Source organism: Amblyomma mixtum, chromosome 8 (assembly GCF_055824585.1).
Source record: "Amblyomma mixtum isolate Tamu chromosome 8, ASM5582458v1, whole genome shotgun sequence".
Classification (NCBI taxonomy): Eukaryota; Metazoa; Arthropoda; class Arachnida; order Ixodida; family Ixodidae; genus Amblyomma; species Amblyomma mixtum.
The window spans coordinates 3818242-3840485 of record NC_143019.1 but is presented as its reverse complement, the minus strand read 5'-3'; the positions used below and the strand labels follow the sequence as shown (position 1 = coordinate 3840485).

General features: G+C 45.1%; 2 protein-coding genes across 6 annotated transcripts in view; both read left to right on the top strand.

The window, feature by feature from the left end:
* The window catches only part of LOC149331173 (uncharacterized), a 298912-nt gene that overhangs the window by 175070 nt on the left and 101598 nt on the right, over window positions 1–22244 (top strand). The gene's annotated exons all lie outside the window — the stretch shown is intronic.
* The window catches only part of LOC149331175 (papilin-like), an 86602-nt gene that overhangs the window by 26889 nt on the left and 37469 nt on the right, over window positions 1–22244 (top strand). For all 5 annotated transcript variants that reach the window (XM_089556361.1, XM_089556363.1, XM_089556364.1 and 2 more), the window contains exons 9-16: window positions 1058–1191; window positions 4805–5046; window positions 11253–11429; window positions 11700–11876; window positions 14341–14517; window positions 15980–16156; window positions 18090–18269; window positions 21720–21929. In XM_089556361.1, coding sequence (XP_089412487.1) covers window positions 1058–1191; window positions 4805–5046; window positions 11253–11429; window positions 11700–11876; window positions 14341–14517; window positions 15980–16156; window positions 18090–18269; window positions 21720–21929 — 1474 coding nt within the window. The remainder of the gene's footprint in view (window positions 1–1057; window positions 1192–4804; window positions 5047–11252; window positions 11430–11699; window positions 11877–14340; window positions 14518–15979; window positions 16157–18089; window positions 18270–21719; window positions 21930–22244) is intronic.

Genomic DNA, 22244 nt, shown 5'->3' with positions numbered 1-22244 from the left:
TGATCCCATGGTCGCAGGATCAAATCTGGGCCGGGTGGTTGCATTTCTGAAGCAGGCAAGATGCAAAAGCCCCCGAGTGCTGTGCAATATAAGCATACGTTGAACAACCTCAGATGGCATAAATTCTGGAGCTCTCGACTATGCCATCCCTCACAGCCTGCATGTCACTTTGCGACATCATATCCGACATACCGTACCACGTAATGTCAGCAATCTTCTGTGGCCAGGGTTAGCAATATACTAAAATTTCATCTTGAATTAGTTGGTTCATATTTGAAACATTAGAGGGCAGCACAAAAAATGGCATGGAACACAGCAGAGACACAGAACACAAGATGGGCACTGACCTGTGTTCTGTGTCCCCTCTTTGTTCTGCGCCATTTCTTGCACTGCCCTCTAATGTTAGCAGTATAAGCTGGGGGATAGCCATACATGGAGTATGCACGAGAGTACTATAAGGTTGCACCCAGGAGTATGTTAATTTTCTGAAGCTAACAGCAGCATCAATATCAGCTTTTGTGGGATTAGAATCACTCCTACAGGATCGGTCTCTCACAGATGTGGACGCTGTCGTCGTTTCACTTTTGTACAGTGTAGCAGTGTTTCAGGGGGCCAGGAAATTTATTCTCCACAATTTCCTATTGCAGACTGCTAAACTCAAGTCCTGGCACTTTTATGAAGCTGACATTTAAATAATCCCGAGACCTGCACTTCTGATATCCGCATAATGGAGGCTTTGTGTTGTATTGTGCTGTATTCCAGTTCTGATTGCTGGATGTGACAGTGAGAGTCAAGTGCGCACAAAATGCAGGGAAGGTCTTCTGCGGCGTAAAGATCATTGCTGTCTGCGTTTATTCAGTTCAGACATTCCTTTAAAATTGATTTTAGACATAGCAGCCTCTGTAGTATAGTTACTGTTATGGTTATAACTGTCTATTATATTGTGAATAACTGAGATCTATTGAGCGTCTGAGAAGATTACATTCCGTTCTTTGCTCTCCTGTGTGATTGGCCGTGTGCTTTGCTCATTGCATGCCTTTCTGGCAACTGCTTTCAGCAAACACCGGCCCGGGGTCCTGGTTTCGGTGGTTGCCCCTGTACCGCAATGCCCTACGGCTGCTGCGCTGACCGTCACACTGCTGCACAGGGGCCAGATGGCAGGGGCTGCGAGTGCGAGAAGCTGCTCTTTGGGTGCGTCCTGTCCTGTTTCTTCTCTCGGGTAGACTTTGACAAGTTTATGATGTCACCGTTGTATTAGCAGTTGTAGCAGTAGGAGTGGTATGTCATAACAAAGAAGTCACTGGTGTGACCACTCCAAGCTCACATGTGATTATTTTCTGACCAATCAGAATTAAACATATCTGTCATGAGTTGTTCTAATGGCCACTGAAAATGTACGCTTGGGGTCACATTTCATTTAATTTCATTTATTTTCCTTAAAGGCCCGGTGAGGGGCAGTACATAAGGGGTGGGTACAATATTCGTAGGCGGCAAGTGTTGACACGATGACAAATGAGCATGGAGATTATCAGCGAAGGTCGCGGAGCACATGATGGCTGCAATGTAGCTGGGAAGGTTGTTCCAGTCCACAATGGTACGGGGGAAAAATGAGGCTGCAAAAGTAACCGTGTGGGCACGTGGTCGAGAAACTTGGAAAAGATGACAAGTGCGATGAGATATGCGGGTTGGCGGGACGATGTAGGGCCCGCAGCGATGTGAACTGTGGTAAAATTTGTAAAATAAGCAAACGCTGGCGATGCGACGATGAACTGAGAGGAGTGATAACCCTGATTTATCTTTCAACCCTGACACACTGATGTCGTAATAATATGAAGAATGAATGAATCTGGCTGCTCTGTTTTGTAGTGCTTCAAGTGAGTTGATAAGGTATGCATGATGCGGGCTCCAAATAGGTGAGGCATATTCTAATTTTGATCTGACAAGTGTTTTGTATGCTAGTAATTTTACATGATCGGAGGCATGGCAGAGATGACGTCGTAAAAAACCTAGTGTTCTATTAGCAGATGAGATAATATTAGTGATGTGTGCACTCCAGGACAAGTCGTTACACAGGGTGACACCTATATACTTATATGATAGACAAGTCTGTACAGGGGCGTTACTAAGTACGTATGGGAAATCAAGCAGATTATGGCGGCGGTGAAAAGACATGCGTTTACACTTATGTGGGTTAAGTTCCATTAACCAAACGTCACACCATTCTTGAATGCGATTAAGGTCCTCCTGGAGAGAATTTTGGTCATTAATGGTAGTAACTGAACGGTAAATGACGCAGTCATCTGTGAACATGCGAATTTTACAATTGATGTTGCCTGGCAAGTCATTAATATAAATTAAAAACAGAAGTGGGCCAAGTACAGAGCCTTGAGGGACACCAGATGTGACAGGAATGGAGTTAGAATTGTGATCGTTAATAGTGACAAACTGCGTGCGATTAGCGAGGAATTCTTCTATCCATTTTAAAATATCAATAGGCAAGTTCAAGTATGACAGTTTTAGTAGTAATCGTTTGTGTGGTACCTTGCCGAACGCTTTTGCATAATCTAGGCAGATGGCATCGGTCGGCAGGTTAGTGTCAAGATTAGCATGTAAATCATGAAGAAAAATAGCGAGCTGTGTTTCACATGAGTGACCTTTTCTAAAACCGTGTTGTGACGGATGAAAAAAGTTGTTAGAGTCAAGGAAGGTCATGATGTTTGTGTAAATGACGTGTTCCATGAGTTTGCAGGGTACGCTTGTAAGAGAAATGGGTTGGTAATTAAGAGGTGAATCTTTCTTGCCTGATTTGAAGACTGGAACGACCTTACCACTTTTCCAGTCGTCTGGCATTCGTCCTGATGAAAGTGACTGTGAGAAAAGTAAGCATAAAAATTCAGCAGAAATATCCCTGGTATTTTTCAGAAGCTTGGAGTTAATATTGTCAATACCGGATGAAGATGAAAGCTTCATATTTTCTATTAAGGACGAAATACCCGATGACAAGAAAATGACTGGTGGCATAGCACAACCTATTTGGGAATGTAGTATTTAAAAAGGCCTTTCAGTCTTGTTATTAAATACCGATGCGAATGCAGCATTGAAGATGGTGGCACACTCGGCTTCAGTGAAGACTGCACCTGACTCATCTGAGAGCGTTATCTCAGTTGCATGATGTGGGTTTTATACTTGCCAAAATTTTCTTGGGTTACTTTTTAACGGATGTTAACAGATTGGGTAGGTCTGAGTGGAAAAACGTATATTTAGAGTAACGAATAGCGGAGAGATATGATTTTTCGGCCTCGTGGTATTTTGCCCATGCGCAATTCGTACTGTGAAACCTGCGAAACATCATCTTTTATCAAAATGCTTGTCCCTCGCTGTCATTACTTGCTCTCGAAAACAATTCCCAGTCTGGTGGGATGTCAGTGTTGTTACTGTATTCAGTTTTACCATCAGCTCATAGTACTTCTGTTCACAAATATGGCTGGTTCATCTGGTAATGTTGTTATGAGTTGTAGGAATTTGCGCACCTTCTCTGTTAGGCACCTCTCATATCATATAGTACTGCATTTAATCAAATGTAATATAGTTCTGTTTTACTGTTAATGAAAGTGGAAAGTCACCCCTGTTCTTTTGATTGAATGAATGTTATTGAATAGCTTAATCAGTAAAACTGAATAAGTGAATCGATGCAATTAATGCTTGAGAATTACTTGCCGCATGCGTGACATGTGCAGAAAGTGTCTACACTTTCTATCCGTAAAGCAACTCGGGTAAGCTCAGGTAAGTTTGGAGTAGCACTTCGCAAGCTGCATTCAATGGGAGGAAGCCCGGGTAAATTCGGAGGAGCGTCACGCCACCTGTGCAAGAAGTTGCTTGGGAAGAGCAACGTGGGTTGGTCAGTCCCTATGAGTGGCTATGGCAGGAACAGCACCTGCCAGTGCAGTGGCGTGTCTCTTAGCCACTGGGCCATAGATGGCACGGGGAGTTTCTGCCATCTATGAATGTTAAGTAGAGAATGACCAATTACGCATATATACCTGCCGTGGTGGCTCAGTGGTTATGGTGCTTGGCTGCTGATCTGAAAGATGCGGGTTCGATCTCGACCGCTGCAGTTGAATTTTGATGGAGGCAAAATTCCAGAGGCCTGTGTACTGTGCGATGTCACTGCACGTTTAAGAACCCCAGGTGGTCCAAATTTCTGGAGCCCTCCACTATGGCGTCTCTCATAGCCTAAGTCGCTTGGGGATGTTAAACCCCATAAACCCAACTTACACCAAAACAATTATGCATATATTGTAATGGGTTTTTCGGCCACAGAACACAAAACACAGCACGGCACAAAGCAATAAGCGCGGAACGGTGTTCACCGACAGTCAGCGGTTCCAACAGCACCAACAGGAAGCCGAGAGCAGTCCCGCTGCCGCGTGGGCACTTCTTCGTCATTACAATATATTCATTAACCCATGGAGATCCAAATGATGTGTGGTTTGATGGCCAACATGAACTAAGTTCCACAAATGCACAGAATACCACATATCCAATGGGCACTGAAACTCCCATGGACATGCCACAGATGTCCTAAACGTCCACAGGAGGTCCAAGAGAGTTTCAGTGTCCGTTGGAGACACAACCAACCACAAGCGCACCAGTGGAAACAGCAGCAGTGCACAAGGCTTTCGCATCCACAGCACGCAAGGAGACTTAAGTACCCCTAGTATTTTTCAATAATTGAGCCATTTTCTTCTGTTCAGCACTGGCACAAGTGATCCCTGAATTACAGTCACGGTTGTGCTCTGTACAGGTGTTGTCCTGATGGCCGCACGCCGGCCACGGGTCCGAGCCTGTCTGGCTGCACTTGTCATCACTATCCACATGGTTGTTGTCTCGATGGACGAACACCGGCCCGGGGTCCGGATGCCGCAGGCTGCACCTGTGCCCTAACTGCATATGGCTGCTGCCCTGATGGTGTCACGGCTTCAAGAGGACGCCACTTTGAGGGCTGTCCGGACAAGGTCATTGTCCCTGCCAGGAATGTCAGCACCAGTGAGTACCATCTTCTTTGCCTATGACACGGTGAAAAAATGGACGTTGGCTTGTATCGATAGATCACTGCATCGTAATGACAACGGAACTATGTATTTTCACCGAAAAAGGAGCTTTTGTGAAGCAGAAAAGGTCAAGAAATGAAACACAGGTGTCACTGCCACTGGCCATTCCTGCAAGCAATCTGTGGTGCATCTAGCAGTCTTTTGAGCATGGATCTCATAGGCTGGGCATTACCATTCACTTCCAAATGGCGATCACGAGAGAGCTTTTTAGCCTCGATTTCCTGAGTTTTAATCGAGTGGCGTGAAAAAGAATGTCCCATTTTGTCATCAAATTTTCTTAGCAACAAATGCATCTTTTGCTGCTGGACAAACAGCAGCATAGTGAGAAAGAGCCTTAAAGCCAATTTTTATTGACACCAAAAATTGGATGAAATTGTCCTCCGTGTCCCTTGAAGTCAGCAAAGAGGACGCAAGGCAGGCAGAGAAGTTGATTTCTTGCCATAATTTTTGCCTTGTCCAACTCATTTTTTGTAGCTTTAGCTGCCAACTAACTTGTCTCAATTTTTCACCCTTATTAAATTTTTGCTTACTTTGTTAAGCTTGGATCAGTTATAGGACTGGTGGGCTCGGTGGCTGTGCAACCGCACAGTCTAACCCTTTCGCCTTCATCATGCAGATTTTTCTGTTCATCGTTCGCGTGGCCATCCCCGCCCTGCTGTCTGCGCGCCCTGGAACCGCAGTGTTTTCCGCGCATGCCGATGCCAGCAACAACAACAGCCCCTGCTGCAACACCGCAGCCATCATCTCTCCATTTCCCGGACCGCCCCTCGGGCAGCACTGGACACTACCTTACCCCTGGCAAGCGGAACTGCGAGCGACATCAACAGCGGAAGCTATAAAGGAGCAACGCCCGTCCGCGCCACTCTGTGGGCTCGGTGGCTGTGCAACCGCACAGTCTAACCCTTTCGCCTTCATCATGCAGATTTTTCTGTTCATCGTTCGCGTGGCCATCCCCGCCCTGCTGTCTGCGCGCCCTGGAACCGCAGTGTTTTCCGCGCATGCCGATGCCAGCAACAACAACAGCCCCTGCTGCAACACCGCAGCCATCATCTCTCCATTTCCCGGACCGCCCCTCGGGCAGCACTGGACACTACCTTACCCCTGGCAAGCGGAACTGCGAGCGACATCAACAGCGGAAGCTATAAAGGAGCAACGCCCGTCCGCGCCACTCTGTGGGCTCGGTGGCTGTGCAACCGCACAGTCTAACCCTTTCGCCTTCATCATGCAGATTTTTCTGTTCATCGTTCGCGTGGCCATCCCCGCCCTGCTGTCTGCGCGCCCTGGAACCGCAGTGTTTTCCGCGCATGCCGATGCCAGCAACAACAACAGCCCCTGCTGCAACACCGCAGCCATCATCTCTCCATTTCCCGGACCGCCCCTCGGGCAGCACTGGACACTACCTTACCCCTGGCAAGCGGAACTGCGAGCGACATCAACAGCGGAAGCTATAAAGGAGCAACGCCCGTCCGCGCCACTCTGTGGGCTCGGTGGCTGTGCAACCGCACAGTCTAACCCTTTCGCCTTCATCATGCAGATTTTTCTGTTCATCGTTCGCGTGGCCATCCCCGCCCTGCTGTCTGCGCGCCCTGGAACCGCAGTGTTTTCCGCGCATGCCGATGCCAGCAACAACAACAGCCCCTGCTGCAACACCGCAGCCATCATCTCTCCATTTCCCGGACCGCCCCTCGGGCAGCACTGGACACTACCTTACCCCTGGCAAGCGGAACTGCGAGCGACATCAACAGCGGAAGCTATAAAGGAGCAACGCCCGTCCGCGCCACTCTGTGGGCTCGGTGGCTGTGCAACCGCACAGTCTAACCCTTTCGCCTTCATCATGCAGATTTTTCTGTTCATCGTTCGCGTGGCCATCCCCGCCCTGCTGTCTGCGCGCCCTGGAACCGCAGTGTTTTCCGCGCATGCCGATGCCAGCAACAACAACAGCCCCTGCTGCAACACCGCAGCCATCATCTCTCCATTTCCCGGACCGCCCCTCGGGCAGCACTGGACACTACCTTACCCCTGGCAAGCGGAACTGCGAGCGACATCAACAGCGGAAGCTATAAAGGAGCAACGCCCGTCCGCGCCACTCTGTGGGCTCGGTGGCTGTGCAACCGCACAGTCTAACCCTTTCGCCTTCATCATGCAGGTTGGTAACTTCTACAGTCTATTTGCTAAGAAAACTAGCAATTATCTCTTACTACAGCTACCGAACCCACAGAGCTGTGTCTGTATTGGTGTTGAATGCGTTGAGGTTGTTCGATCCTTGTTACTTTTGGCTGGGGATATTGAAACAAACCCGGGACCTGATTTTGAAACCGTGCTTGCTGAGCTAAAGAAACTGTCTTCCGGGCAATCTACACTTCTCTCAGAGATACAAGACATGAAAAAACAACTTACGGCTACTGACACGGCAATCGCAGACTTAACAGCACGCATGTGTATCCTTGAGGCACAAAACCAACTTATCACTGAGCTGCAGTCGCGACTAGACTCGATGGAGACAGCGACAACAGAAATGTGTGCTCATATAAAAAACCTTGAGGCTCGTGTTGACGACGCTGAGAACCGGTCACGTCGAAACAATCTAATATTTTATGGTATCCCTGATAATGACCCCGCAGAAACTTACACACAATCTGAGGAAGCTGTAATCCATCTTTGTTCCACTACCTTAGATATAACAGTTGCTTCAAACGATATCGAGCGCGCCCATCGCCTCGGCCGTCACACAGCTGGAAAAACCAGACCAATAATCGCAAAATTTCACTCCCACAAAACTAAGCTGGAAATTCTGTCTAATGGAAAAAAATTCAAAGACTTCTCGCCTGCCGTTAGGAAGGCCCGAAAACAGCTTATCACTTTTGCAAAAACCAAATCTACAGCTTATAAACTGAGCTATAAAACCTTGTTTATCGGTCGCGCACGGTACGTTTATGACGAATCCTCGGAAACTGTTAAGGAAATATCATAGCAGCCATCTAGAAAAAGCACCCCACAGCCTCACCCCACGCCCGCGTCCCGGCAGTCACCTCAGTCTACTCTTTCTTTTTCCGTACTTTTCACTAATGTCCGCAGTTTCATTTCTAAGCGGGAAGAAATCTCGAGTCTTGTTCGTTCGTCCAATAGCAACATCTTCGTACTAACTGAAACGTGGCTGACTAGCGAAATTAACGACAATGAGGTCCTGGCAGACTTACCTAACTTTAAGCTTTTTCGTAAGGACCGTCAGGGGTCTCGTGGCGGAGGAGTGCTCATTGGTTTTTCTAATGATTTACCATTTTCAATCATTTCCATTTCGTCTGATCTAGAAATAATGTGGCTTTTCTGCCGTTGTCCTCCTCAGTCGGTTCTTCTCGGTGTTTGTTACAGGCCCCCGCATTGTACTCCGGACTTTTCAGAGAAACTTACTAACTTGCTGTGTGAACTTACTGCTAAATATCAAAAGTCGCATATACTTCTCTTTGGTGATTTTAATTTCCCGGATATTGACTGGAGTACTAACACTGCTTCAGCATCAGGCACGGTGGAAGCCAAAAATTTCATAGAAGTGTGCCTGAACTTTGGCCTTACACAAGTTATCTTGGCGCCAACAAGAATAACACAAACGAGCGCTAACATATTAGACCTACTACTCGTCAGTCATCCCGAAAGTGTTAAATCAGTCACGATTCTTCCTGGAATAAGCGATCACGAAGTAATTCATACCGATATAGCCTTAACTCCGCTTCGGAACCAAACTTTTAAAAAGACGATCCGTTTGTACGATAAGGGTGACTACGCAGAGATTAATCGTGAACTAGACGCTTTCTTTCAATCTTTCCGAACTAATTTTCATATTCGGTCTATCGAAGAAAATTGGAATATATTTAAGAAGAAAATTACTGAACTAACTGATCAGTTCATTCCTAAGTTCACCTTCCGAGAGAGTTCACAGAAACCATGGTTCACTAAAACGCTAAAACGTTTGGAGAATAGAAAGAAGCGTCTATTTCGCGCAGCCAAAGCAAAAACTAACCAGGCGGCCTGGGACAAGTATTACGCAGCCGAAAAGGCATATAATTCATCTGCTCGGAACGCCAAACGTTCCTTTTTTAACAAAGACTTGACCCGAATACTACACACTAATCCTCGAAAATTCTGGGACACCATCAACCCAAAACACAAAGGCGATATCAGTGTCACAAATGAAGCAGGAGACGTGCTTAGTCATGCAGAGTGTGCTCACATGTTCAATGTTGCATTTCAATCAGTGTTCACTAATGAATATGATGCCCCGTTTTCTGTGCCAAACACTTTTATTTATAATGTTATGTCACCTGTTGAATTTAACGCATCGGGAATTCTGTCACTAATCGATAAAATGAAACTTTCATCTTCGGCCGGTTTCGATAATGTCAACGCCAAATTTCTTAAGAATACGAAACTCACCAGTGCCAGTTACTTATGTTTGCTATTTCAGCAGTCACTCTCTTCTGGCCAACTTCCTCGTGACTGGAAAAATGGGAAGGTCATTCCAGTCTTCAAATCCGGTAACACAAATTCTCCATTAAATTATCGCCCCATTTCTTTAACAAGCGTGCCTTGCAAGCTAATGGAACACGTCATATTCTCCCATGTCATTGCCTTCTTGGATTCGAACAATTTTTTTCATCCTGCGCAGCACGGGTTCCGGAAAGGCTTTTCTTGCGACACTCAACTAGCCCTTTTTATTCATGACTTGCATGCCAACCTAGATCTTAACCTGCAAACTGACGCTATATTTCTTGATTTTAAAAAAGCCTTCGATAAAGTTCCCCACAAACGCCTGTTGTACAAGTTATCTAACCTTAATATAGATCCTAATGTTGTTGCATGGATTAAAGAATTCCTAACTAACCGCACTCAGTCCGTCTTTGTAAATGAACACACTTCCAGCTTCCTTCCTGTAACATCTGGCGTCCCTCAAGGTTCCGTACTAGGTCCCCTTTTGTTTTTAATATACATAAATGATTTGCCCTCGCATGTGTCTTGTAAAATTCGCATGTTTGCTGACGATTGTGTTATTTATGAAGCAGTTAATAACAATTCTGATCAATTATCTCTCCAAAACAACCTTTACAAGATTCGGGATTGGTGTAAAATTTGGCTAATGGAGCTTAACCCTCACAAATGCAACGTACTCTCTTTTCATCGCCGCCGTAACCCGCTCGTGCCCTTCTATCACATAGACTCCGTTCCCGTGCTGCCAGTAGAATCATACAAATATTTAGGCGTAACCTTGTGCGCTGACCTCTCCTGGAAAACGCATATAACTAACATCATTTCTTCAGCTAACAAATCCCTTGGTTTTCTAAAACGTCATCTACACGATGCGCCCATGCATGTTAGGTTATTAGCTTACGAAACACTTGTGAAATCGAAATTAGAATACGCATCACCCATTTGGCATCCACATCAAGCTTATCTAACCAACGCATTAGAAATTTTGCAAAACCGCGCAGTCAGATTTATTCATTCTTCATATCATTACAGCACGAGTGTTACATATCTGAAATCGCTTTCAGGCATACAGCCACTCGAGCTGCGCCGCCGCACAGCCAGTCTTTTATTATTTCACAAGTTCTTTTACAGCCATCTACGAACTGCACCCTACATGGTCCCTCCGGCACGCATATCTCACCGCACTCTCCATCAACTCCAGATCAGCCGTCCACGTGCACGCACAGTCACCTTCGCAGCTTCATTTTTTTCACGCACCGCCGCGGACTGGAATGGCCTTCCTGCTGACATTGCAACAATAAGCTGTCCCGCGAACTTCGCACGCAGAGCTAACACCTTTTTGTCATCATCATAACGCATGATTACCTTGTCGCACCAAACGTTGTACCCACCCCTTATGTAATGCCCCTGAAAAGGGGTTTTTAAGGAAATAAAATTGATTGAAATTGATTGAGGACTGGTTGCAAAAACTTTTCAGATTGTCTTTTTTCTTTCAAGTGTATTGATGAGTAGACCCAATTCAATGCTATAAAAGTCACAGTTCTGAACTAGTTTCAGATATAAATGACTAGAAAGAAAAATGGTAATCCTACCTTTCCAACTATGTTCAAGTATTCGTGCTGTGGACTCTTCATAGGCACCTAAGTTTTTGCCATTTCTCAGACGTATGTGGCCTGCCCGAAGACCTTGGCCCGTGCCGAAACTACACAGTGAACTGGTTCTTCAGCGTTGCTGATGGCCGCTGCAACCGGTTTTGGTATGGTGGCTGTGACGGCAACAAAAACCGGTTCAACTCTGAAGAGGAGTGCGAGAACACCTGTGTCACACCGGAAGGACCTGGTGAGGAAGTGACCGGTGTATGCCTGACTTCAAGCTGAATTAGCTTCATTTTTTATTTGCACGGTGCTAAGCAGCAGCTTCCAAGAAAAGTTGGAAATCATTTAGTCCTTCAAGTGGTGAAATAATTAAATAGCATAGCTATTGCTGATGCCTTTGTCACTCTGAAATCTTTAAAAAAAACCTTCAGGTGTTTTTTTTTTCAGAGCAAAGCATGTGAGAGAACTCTGACAAGTACAAACTTGCTCTATATTGTTGTTAATCCTCCTGCAGATGTCTGCCAGCTCCCCAAGGTACTAGGCCCTTGCAATGGCCAGTACGAGCACTGGTACTTCGATGCATCAACTCGCACCTGTGAGTCATTCATGTATGGAGGGTGCCTTGGAAACAACAACCGCTTTGTCAGCAAAGACTTCTGTGAACAGACCTGTCTGCATCAGGAGACACTGGGTGAGCAGTTATGTAGTCAAACCTCGTTATAATGAAACGGTTTATAACGAAATATTGGATATAATGAAGGAATGATGATTCCTCTGGTAAGCTTGCTCAACGCGGGCTATAAAAAAGCTACGGCTATAATGAAACAGTCACCAGGCCTCTTCAGCTTCATTTTAATGAGGTTTAACTGTACTTCTTGAAAAGTTTTTCCTTTTTATTCTTTGTATGACATTAAATAGAAAACCACTTTGTTTCACAGGAGCGGCTTGAAGGGCAAGTGCCAAAGGTAACTGAATTCTGTGTGCAGTGGAGAGTGGGAGAGTCGATTGCAACCTTTTGAAGGTTGGATTTTTCTTAAAAAATGTGCCCCTTGGTATATTTCTTTCATTGGTGCTTCAAACTGAAAAAAAACTACTAAAATTGGTAGAAACACGGAAAAAAACTAGGAGAGACTGTATTTCAGTCTCACTGAGCATTGTCACTTCACATCCGCTGCTGTTGCGGGTTTGTCGGGCTCAATGTGCTATATGTGTTGTATGTGCTAGTTTCAGATTCAGATTTGGTACCCGGCCAGTACTTCCAAGTTGGAAGACCCATCACTGTCATCTCCAGAAAAGTAGACCGCATGTGCAGCCATAACGAAATGACCACGTACAGCTGTACTCCTCGGTGTAAACTGAGTGAACAAAGTGGAGCATGATAATGTCACAAGAATGCTGCCAATGAAACAAATGAGAAAGTGCTAATCAAGATAAAAATCGCTTTTGTTCACCTCTACAAGACTAGGCAAGCAAGGTAGCAAATAAGGTAGTAAATAACAAGACATGCTGAAGAGAGAGAAAATCAGTACCTATTTCTTCTGCAAAGCAGTTTTTGTGAGTCTCAAGACATGAGGCCAACACCACAAAAGTGCCTACTTTCGGTATGGTGTGAAACCTCGAACACACAATCATCAATGTCCATGTCACTGCCGTATCCATCAACCATCAAAGGGTCAGTATGTACTCCAGGACAAGGTCATTGGTTCAAGTGGGTGTGTATGTCGAGGCACGGCATGGTAGTTGCCCAACACGTGGGTGATGTGGGCCACCAAAAGCGGCCATGGTGTGTACAATCAACTGTCGCTAATTTGAATCTCCTGTTTATTTGCACTGACTCTGTATATATTTGAACTAATTACCAGTCCCCCTCCGATTTGAAGTCATTGAGTGGAGTGAATTTTTCTGAAGTAATGAGTTATAAAAAGGGCTTGTGGAAAATGCGATGGGCGCATAAAAAAAATTTTTGAGGCATTTATGAAAGCAGAAAAATAAATTTATCGCACAAAAACTGAAGTGCACTTGATAAACTTCTGAGCAGATGTGTACTAGCAGTAAAACAGTTAAGTATCATTCTGTTGAATTTCGTTTTCCTACATCTTGTATACTATTTGTACAAGCTGCCCACCTTAGAACACTAATGCAGCTAGAAACATTTTGGTGGGCAGAGGAGCTATGTCCAGAGTTTACGTGAGGGAAGGGAATGATGAGAATACTGAGTTGTCTTTTATTCGGGTTGAGTACACTTCTGAGAAAAAAAAATCAAGAGTATAAAAACGGATCTGAGCGAGACATGCTATTCTGATAATAGATGGCTGCTGTTGTTGTTGTTTTTTTTTTTGGGGGGGGGGGTAGCAGATTAGATTCCAAGAGAAGACAAAGGTAGTAAAGGGCGTCAGAGTCAGGTGGGTGGGTGAGATTAGGAAGCTTGAGGCAGTAAGATGGGTGTCGTTAGTGCAAGGTGGGGGGGGGGGGAGTGAATAGCACATGCCGTTGTCCCACAGTGGATGTGATCTAACGCCAGTGATCATGGTGGTGATGATGATGGGATTCCTGGAAGGGAAGGGAGGTTGTGGCTTTAGCCTCCCTGACTGTCCCCTAGCTATGCCTTTCGCTGAGGATTAAGCAACTCTGCCTTTAAATGACTTCTTGCAAGCGTTCTAACTTTTGCTCAAAGAGGCAAGCCCACTCATTGGTCGCTAATTTTAGTGCAAAAGCATTACATCGTGAGGTCTAACTGGCTCACTGAGTTTGTGTGAAGCTTGACCTGGAGGGTGACCTTGGGCCATGAAGAAATAAAATAAATATAAATAGGTACTGCCATGACTGGGTGTCAAACCTGCAGCAGCACGAACAGATCAGCTTCGCTGGCCATTGCACGATAGCACTGTGCTATCGCCGCAGCCGATCACGCTTTGTGTTAAACTGCAACGCACTCTCGTGCTGTGTATTGCACATCGTTGTCTTCATAAACTTCCATCGCGCGTGAACAGATCAAATCAGCTCAACCTCGATGAGAGCTTAACCTGAGTCTGATATCGTCGCCAGACGCGCCGATGACCGAGGAAAGCAAAACCATTAGGAAATCAGGCCAAACACATGCTTTCGCACACCTACTCAGATTAACTACGTTAAAAGTACCACTTTTTGTTTTCCAGACCCATGTGAACAGTCGGTTGCGCCTGGATCTTGTAGGGGCTCATATACACGGTTTTACTATGACCGGCAGGAAAACCGGTGCAAGCAGTTCACTTACGGTGGCTGTCAGGGTAACGCCAACAACTTTGCCACCGAAGAAGAATGCTCCGAACGATGCGTCTCTCTCAGTGCACAGGGTGAGCTTTTGTGCATGTAAGCATCTCACCAGTCACTTCAGGGTTCTTTACTGTAGATGCACTTTTGCTTCAGCGAGACAGAGAAAAACGTGTTGTTCGTTGATGTGACAGCCACATTAGTTATCATTGCTTATCTAACCTCTCATAAAAGGTGACAGATGTAATGCTTATTGTGTGAGACACACTTGCTGTTTTTCTTTGTAGGAATTGTTAGATTGATTAGAGCATTTCAACACCATTTGTGAGCATATTATCAGTGGGCAATGATTGCGTCATGAGTATGTGTGATCACTTAGGCAGCCTTTACTGGAATATGTTTGTTATTCAGGTGCGGATTGTGAATCACTATCTCTATTTTTGAGGTTATTTTCTTCTTTGCTTATGCTGTCGACTTGCTGCCGTCATTGCCAGTAAGATTTCCTACACTGCTAGCAGTAATCGTCAGCACTTTAATATTTCTGCTACTTTTGTGAAGCAAGGGTGACTTCAATATGAAAGGGAACAGTTGCTTTGCACACAAGGACATGTTATGTTGTTATTTCTACTCTGAATTTTAAAATACATATGTCATGGACATACGAAGGGAGCCTACAGTCAGCCAGAGAGCATGGGAGAAAGTTTCTATTCTTTTTTTAATCTGTGGAGTTGATCAATGGGAAATTGATAGTGAAATTATTTTTCGCTCAAAGATAATTGATTAGAAAACAAAAAAAAAATAAACATGCCTGTCGTATTTGGCCAAGAGTCCAACAGATGGCGACACCGCCCCATTGCTGAGCTTAACTGCGCAGTTCGCGGAGCGCGCGAACATGAATGAAGTCAGTCGTTCACTGGACTCTGTGTAGGCTGTTTGTTCGCTGGTACTCGCCTGCAACGCGCCGGGCCCGAACGTCACAATGCCACAGGTGGATCCCAAGCCACGACCTCCGAATTCGGAGGGGTAATCATTGTTTGAGAGCGGATCATGTGCTCCTTTTAATATTGAATCAACCTGTATATGGCCTTTTGTATAGCAGTATATTCCCCCCCTTTTTTTTCGTTATGTATAGCTGTGTAACGTAAAGAGATCGGAAGTGGGCGGAGTGGGTGAGAGAACAAATGGGGGTTAATGACACCCTAGTCGAAATCAAGAGGAAGAAATGGGCTTCGGCAGGGCAAGTAGTGCGAAGGCAAGATAACCGCTGTTCCTTAAGGGTAACGGAGTGAATTCCAAGAGAAGGCAAGCGTAGCAGGGGGCGGCAGAAAGTTAGGTGGGCGGATGATATTAAGAAATCTGCGGGAATACAGTGGCCGCAACTGGCGAAGGACAGGGTTAATGGAGATACATGGGAGAGGATTTTGTCCTGCAGTGGGAGTAGTCAGGCTGACGATGATGATGATGATGATGATGTGCAGCTGCTGAAGGAAAGTTAACCCCATTGTGCTTTGAGCTTGTCATTAACTTTCACGCATTGGTGTGCAGAGATCTGCATCCTATCCAAGAAGGTAGGCCAGTGCCTGTCGGAAGACCGCAAGTGGTACTACGACTATATGGAGGGGCTCTGCAAGGAGTTTGTCTACACAGGTTGCCAGGGCAACCGAAACCGTTTCAACACTCGTGAGCAATGCGAGCGCATGTGCAACTCCACCAGGGTGGCCGGTAAGTCTGCCACACCTGCATGGTTGATTGTATGACGAGCTTCTATGGTTGAAGCAACCTTTTTTATTTACTTGCATAATGAACGCACATTATTTACTCGCATAACAAACGCACTTTCTATTCCCAAACAAATCTAAACAAAGTTGGGCGGTGTATTCATTGTGCAGAGTAAAATGTCCTGAAAAATTTGAAGCGGTAAAAACCGGACAGAGATTAGGCTGATCCACCACATACGTTAACCACCACAACTCACCTTCTAAATAAAACAAAATGCACTATTCAGCAGGGTTCCTGTGCTCAAGAGCATAATGAAAATTTTCATGCATAGCATGTTCGCCTAACTCGCGTAGCAGTGGCCCATAATTTAGTTCAAAAAGAGCTCACTGAGAGTTTTCGTTTGAACAATTCAGTGTGAAGCCGAAGCACAGCAAGTTCCTGCAATCCTTAACATGGAAGATCAAATGGAGAAATCTTTTCTTTGTGACCAGGTGTTATTTGTATTGTTTGTTGGATTCCTCGTGGACTAATCTTATTGAAAGTTCACCATGCAGGGTGATGTTTATAGTTTTGATATTCTGGAGAGAGGCTAAGGTAAAAGCTTGGGCAAAAAAAAAGAAGGTCAACTGAGCCAATTTGTTTGTCTCTTCCTGTTGTTCATGTCTTTTTGTGCACTGTTTTATAAATGATCTGGAGAGAGGGCCTTATATTATCGCGTTGTTGTTTCCCCATTAGAAGAAGTGTACCTGCTACCATAGACTATCGTTGGCAACAAAACGCGTGTAAAAAAAATGTGTGCATTCACCTAATATGCATGTAAAAAATAATTGTACTTTCTTACTGCCAACGAAGGGATTGCATTCATTGTGCAAATGAGTACAGTATAACTGCATTTCGAGCCATTCGTGCCCATTTTTGTCTGAATCACTTGCACTTCTGTCTTGTCTGTTGCAGTGATTGGCAGCATAGTAAAATGGTTCTCGCTAAATGTTTTCTGATGAATATAAAATGATCTGCAAATGATAGCTTGTAATATCAGAGCTGTGTTAGAGCACATCACCTCATTGCTGTCGGTATGGTAGTGTCAGAGGCAGCCCATAACAAGAACTGATTCTTGGTTCTGTTATACGTGCATCTGCAGTTTCGGTTACCAGTTACCCATATCCAGATATGTACCCCGGTATTGGGCCAGTACAAAACTCGCTAAGCCTGCTAACCACTCCAAGGGTTACTATTTCTACAGTTACCTGTTTTTTTATTTCATCTTGTTTCATTTCTAAAGCCCATTGTGCCATAGGGTCAAAACTAATGTTATACGGTGCTTAGACCAGTGATAGAAGAGAAAGGCATTAGCTTTTGATAGAATCACTGCTGAACACTAGCCCAGACTTCATATATCTCAAGGAGCTACTGATAAAGATGTGAAACTACTGAGCCAACTAGCTGCCAAAGATGATGGGACTGTATTGCCTGTTGTGATGAAACAGTCGAGGAATATGATTAAATTGAAGGTTTGACAACATCTCGTCTGGCCATGTAGGGAATTCATGACAGTAGCAAGGGGAATAGGGACAGTGATGAAAAGTTGGGGCTGAAATGTAACTGACGTCCCGCTTCCCCATGGGAGCTTTGTTCATCACATGGAAGCTTTGTTGGGTGAACACGGCTTCCGTGTGGGAGTCGAACTGCCTTTTGCATTTTAATTGTCATCTTTGGCCATTGCTTCTATTTCTTATTTTTCAGCAGAAATGCGATTAGAGAAAAAAATTATTGTAAATCGGGAGCACGCACCTCAGACGGACTTCACCTCTGAGGTCCATGCAGTTATGTCGAGAAACAGAGTTATAGCGTTGGTGGCAAGCTTGGCAATGTGTGAAATGGATGATCGCTTTGGAAGAGGGTGCCTTTTCTCCCTCCCTTTCGTTTCCCGTCCCAGTGTCCCGGGACATTTGTGCCCTGCCCAAGCAGGAGGGACCGTGTCGGGCGACCATCGTGCACTGGTACTACAACATGGCTGCTGGTCGTTGTGAGCAGTTCTACTATGGAGGCTGTGAGGGCAACGCCAACAGGTTCCAGTCGAAGGGTGACTGTGAGCGAGCCTGCCTCTCTCCCGGAGGTGAGTGCACCACAAAAACAAACAAGGATTACTGTCATGAACGCACAGGCGCAGTGGGCTCATTCTGAAACTCCCAAGGATATTCTGTGGATGTCCTGGACGTTTCGAGGACGTTCAAGGGAGTTTCAGCGCTCATTAGGAATGTATCCACTTACTGGGAAAAACGTTGAAAATGTGGGAAGTCTCAAAGAACTTAGTGACGCCGGAAAGTCTGTGAAGAGAGGGCCAAGTTTCACAGTGGTTGCCTATGCTAGAGAAACTTGACCTTCAGTGGTTATGGCAAAACTGAGAAGTTGTACTGGTCAAAAAAATAAATGACTTAGTTAATTATTGTTTCTTGTTTGCTTCAAAAGTGCCAAATCAACCCTGGCTTCAAAAGTGCCAATTCAGCCCTGGCCTCAATGAGCAACAGAAGAGCACCAGTATATGGTGGTGGTCATGACCACATTGGAAAAGTTTTGTTGGCTTGTCGTGCATCTGTTTGCATGAGTCGGTGTACTGATGCACATAATCTGAGTGATGAACATGCACAAGAATCACTGATGCAAATAACTAGGAAAATAGCATTGCTCCTTGCAAATTCGGATGTTTGTTCATATTACAGTTTTCACTGTTTTGTTATTGCTTTCTTCATGGAGTATTTTATTCAAGAATACTATTGTTCTGTGGTAGAAAGTCGGAGTAGCTCTAAAAGTGATTTTTAAGTATAGTGATGTCACAACTTTAATGCCTGCTTTGTTTTGTGCTAATACTGCTTCCGCTTACACTGCCCGTGTTTTCTTTATTTGTGCATTAATATTTGGATTCTTTTGTAATTAGCAATAGGTGACCATCTTCCTTTTGGTTCTTGTTGCATTAGCAATGTACTTTCTACAAAAGTCACATTCAAAGCATGTGTGCAGGTCTGTAGCACCTTCAGTCCTGAAGCAAGTGCTGTGAGGAATGTCTGTATTCTGTGCCAGCAGCTGTTGCTGGTGCATTTGACAGTTATGAAGCTCATTTATTTTGCCAAAGGACTATAGACATCAAATTTTCGCTTGCATGCATCCTCCTTTGAAATGGTGTATTAGGCATTAGGAGACATGGATCATCTTGTGGCATTTCTCTACAACCAGTTAATAACTTTTAAGGCGGAAGCCTTTAATGTCTCATCGTTGTAAGCAGCAGTTGTCGACAGAAAATGTCACGCTTTTCAGTTGGTGGAAACGGTCGTGACGTCACAGTGCGCCAATTTCAAACGGGGCCAATTGTACTTTGGCTAGTAACCATGCAACCAATTGAAGGGATCGTATAGTGATGCTGCAAGTAAGTGGGACTGAGCTTAGTTAATTGCTTAATTACCCAATTAGACTAATTAGCTTTACTAGTCAGGCCATATAAATAAATAAAACCGAAAAAATTGGTCGAGCTCAGGAATCGAACCCCGGTCTTCGGCGTGAGAGACGAGCATGCTATCCACTCCGCCATGCCAGCTTTTTTTTTTTTCCTTATTGCCTGTCTTTGGCTCATAACATTGCACAACAAAAATACACATAACGCTATATACATACGACACTGTCGTGGTCAGCCAGCACGAGACTGGCTTCGTCAGCTTAAAATTCCCGCAACATACACAACGGCTCTAGTCTTGAGAGCCACTCGGGAGGCTCTGCAGCTGCTTTTTGGATTGCAAGAAACCAGTCCATGCTTTCCCGAAAATAAATTCGGGCCGGTCGTGCGTATTTGTCACAATGGTAGCCTGCCATTCTGGAGCGCCATATACAGTGGAGGCCCAAGAGCATTATGAGATCAAAAGGTGCCCCATCCTCATTACCAGTGCTTAAATAGCGAATTCCGTGCGCGTCAAGTGGTAGCTCTTTCTTTATGGTCCTTTGTAACACGTCCCAAAAATAAACCCCTTCCCAGCAGTGCAAAAAAACATGGTCTATTGTTTCAGGCTGTTTACAAATTAAGCAGTTCGATCCCCACGGTAAAAAGAAATCCTTTCCCTCTAGAAACTTTTTAACTGGTAACGTCCCGGTGTGTAACTTAAAAAAGAAAGTCTTTACTCCTGGTGGCACCTGCATCTCCGCCATGCCAGCTCAATGGTTTGGAATGAACAAAGGCGCGTCTAGTGAATACGGTGTCTTCACTCACTCTCATCCTCCTCCATTCCCTTCCGGCGAGGTTTAGGTGTCCACCGACAAATGAGAAACAGATACATTTCCATTCCTCAAAAAAACAATTTACCGACGAGCGAGGCGTAGAACCGAATGGGCGATGGCGTTCTATGGACTCCTTGGCAGCGTTGCAAGACGCTGTCGCGTTCCACTCTTAGGGGCGAAGCTTAACATCTTAACCACACATCAGTGACCACAGTTTAGGTCAAAAAAGTGCCCCCCTGAATTTTGTGAGACAGTTACTGCGTAATTTCCTTTCCTCAAATACAATTTTCATTTTCTTCATTACGGCTCCTCTTTATCTATCTTTTTTCACTCCCACTTACTCCCTTCCTCTACGGTGCGGTTCAGGTGTCCACCGAGATGACAAAGAATTACTGCGCCATTTCCTTTCCTCAAAAAGCGTTGCGTTCAAAGGGCAAGGCATCGCGCCGAACGGGTGGTGGTGTTCCGTGGACTCCCTGGCAGCGCTACAACGCGCTGTCGCGTTCCACTCCTAAAGGCGATGCTTAAGCGTCATTAATTAGCAGTTAATTAGTATTCAGGCATTAATCAGTAATTAACCATTAATTAGTGATTTGGCATCACTTAGTAATTAGTACTCAATTATATGTGACGCCACCAGTGCCACAGAAGCAGCGAAGGTGGTGCGGAAAACGCTTCCGCCTCTACCCACTGTAGATAGTCAAAGTGCCCCCTGAATTTTTTAATTGAATTTCTTCTCGTAGCTTTTCAGTTTCAACAACCGAACGGTGGCCATGACTTGTGAGGTGGTTTTAGGTAACATGAGGCTTCAATAAAACTTTAGTGTAATTGCTGGTGTGCCATTTCTTGAACAGGCAGGATGGCTTGAGTGTTGTAGGGAATTAAAATTACATAACAACATTTATATTGCAGTTTTTTTCATTCCTCATGTGGCCTAAACTCACCTTTGATGTCATAGCCATTTTTTGGTTGTTGGAACCAAGACAGCACCAGAGAAGGAATTGAGTTATAAATTAATTAGTGGTCACAGGTGAATACCACGTGGTGATCCATGTATTGTAATGTCTATTGCATCATTACAGAGAAGAAAACATACTTTAAGATTAGGTGTCAACACTCCTTTAAATTGTCCGACTCGGTATGCCTTTCAGCAGTGAGAAGTCTTTCTTGCTACGTGTTCTTGCTTCACAACCACTGTGCAAGGAGTAAAGCGCAGTCTATGTGTACCCCACATCCGTGCCACACAAGGGTAACAATGAGTGTCTGAGATGTTACATTTTGTCCAACCACCTCTTCTGTGGTGCAGGGCGGAACATCTGCGTGCTGCCACAGGAGACTGCAAAATGTTTCGACCTCCGTGGGCGGTGGTACTACAATGCAGAGGAAGGCCGCTGCCATCGTTTCTACTATGGTGGCTGCGACGGAAACGAAAACAACTTTGCCTCACACCTGGAGTGTGAGCAGGCCTGTGGGCGGCCACCTGTGACGGATGCTCCTGAGGAAGAGTTCAGACAAGGTGAGGGCAGCAGTGAAGCCTTGTGGCAACGCGAGGGGGCCAGGTGAGAAGACATTGGAAATAAGTGCGGGCTTGGTAGCTTTATAAGTTGCTTTGTCATTTTTCACAAGCAGGAGGCCTCCAGCGTATCATGGTAGTTGTGCCTTTAATGGCTGCACTGACACATTTCTGAAGTTTTGTACTTCAGTGGGCACTGCAGAGAGTCTATTTACTTTCTGTGGTAATTTACTATTCAGATAGGCTGTTGGGTGTGGTTGCATTCAAGGACCAGGTACAGCTATTAACTGCAGAATTTAACGGCACAAACTGTCAGAA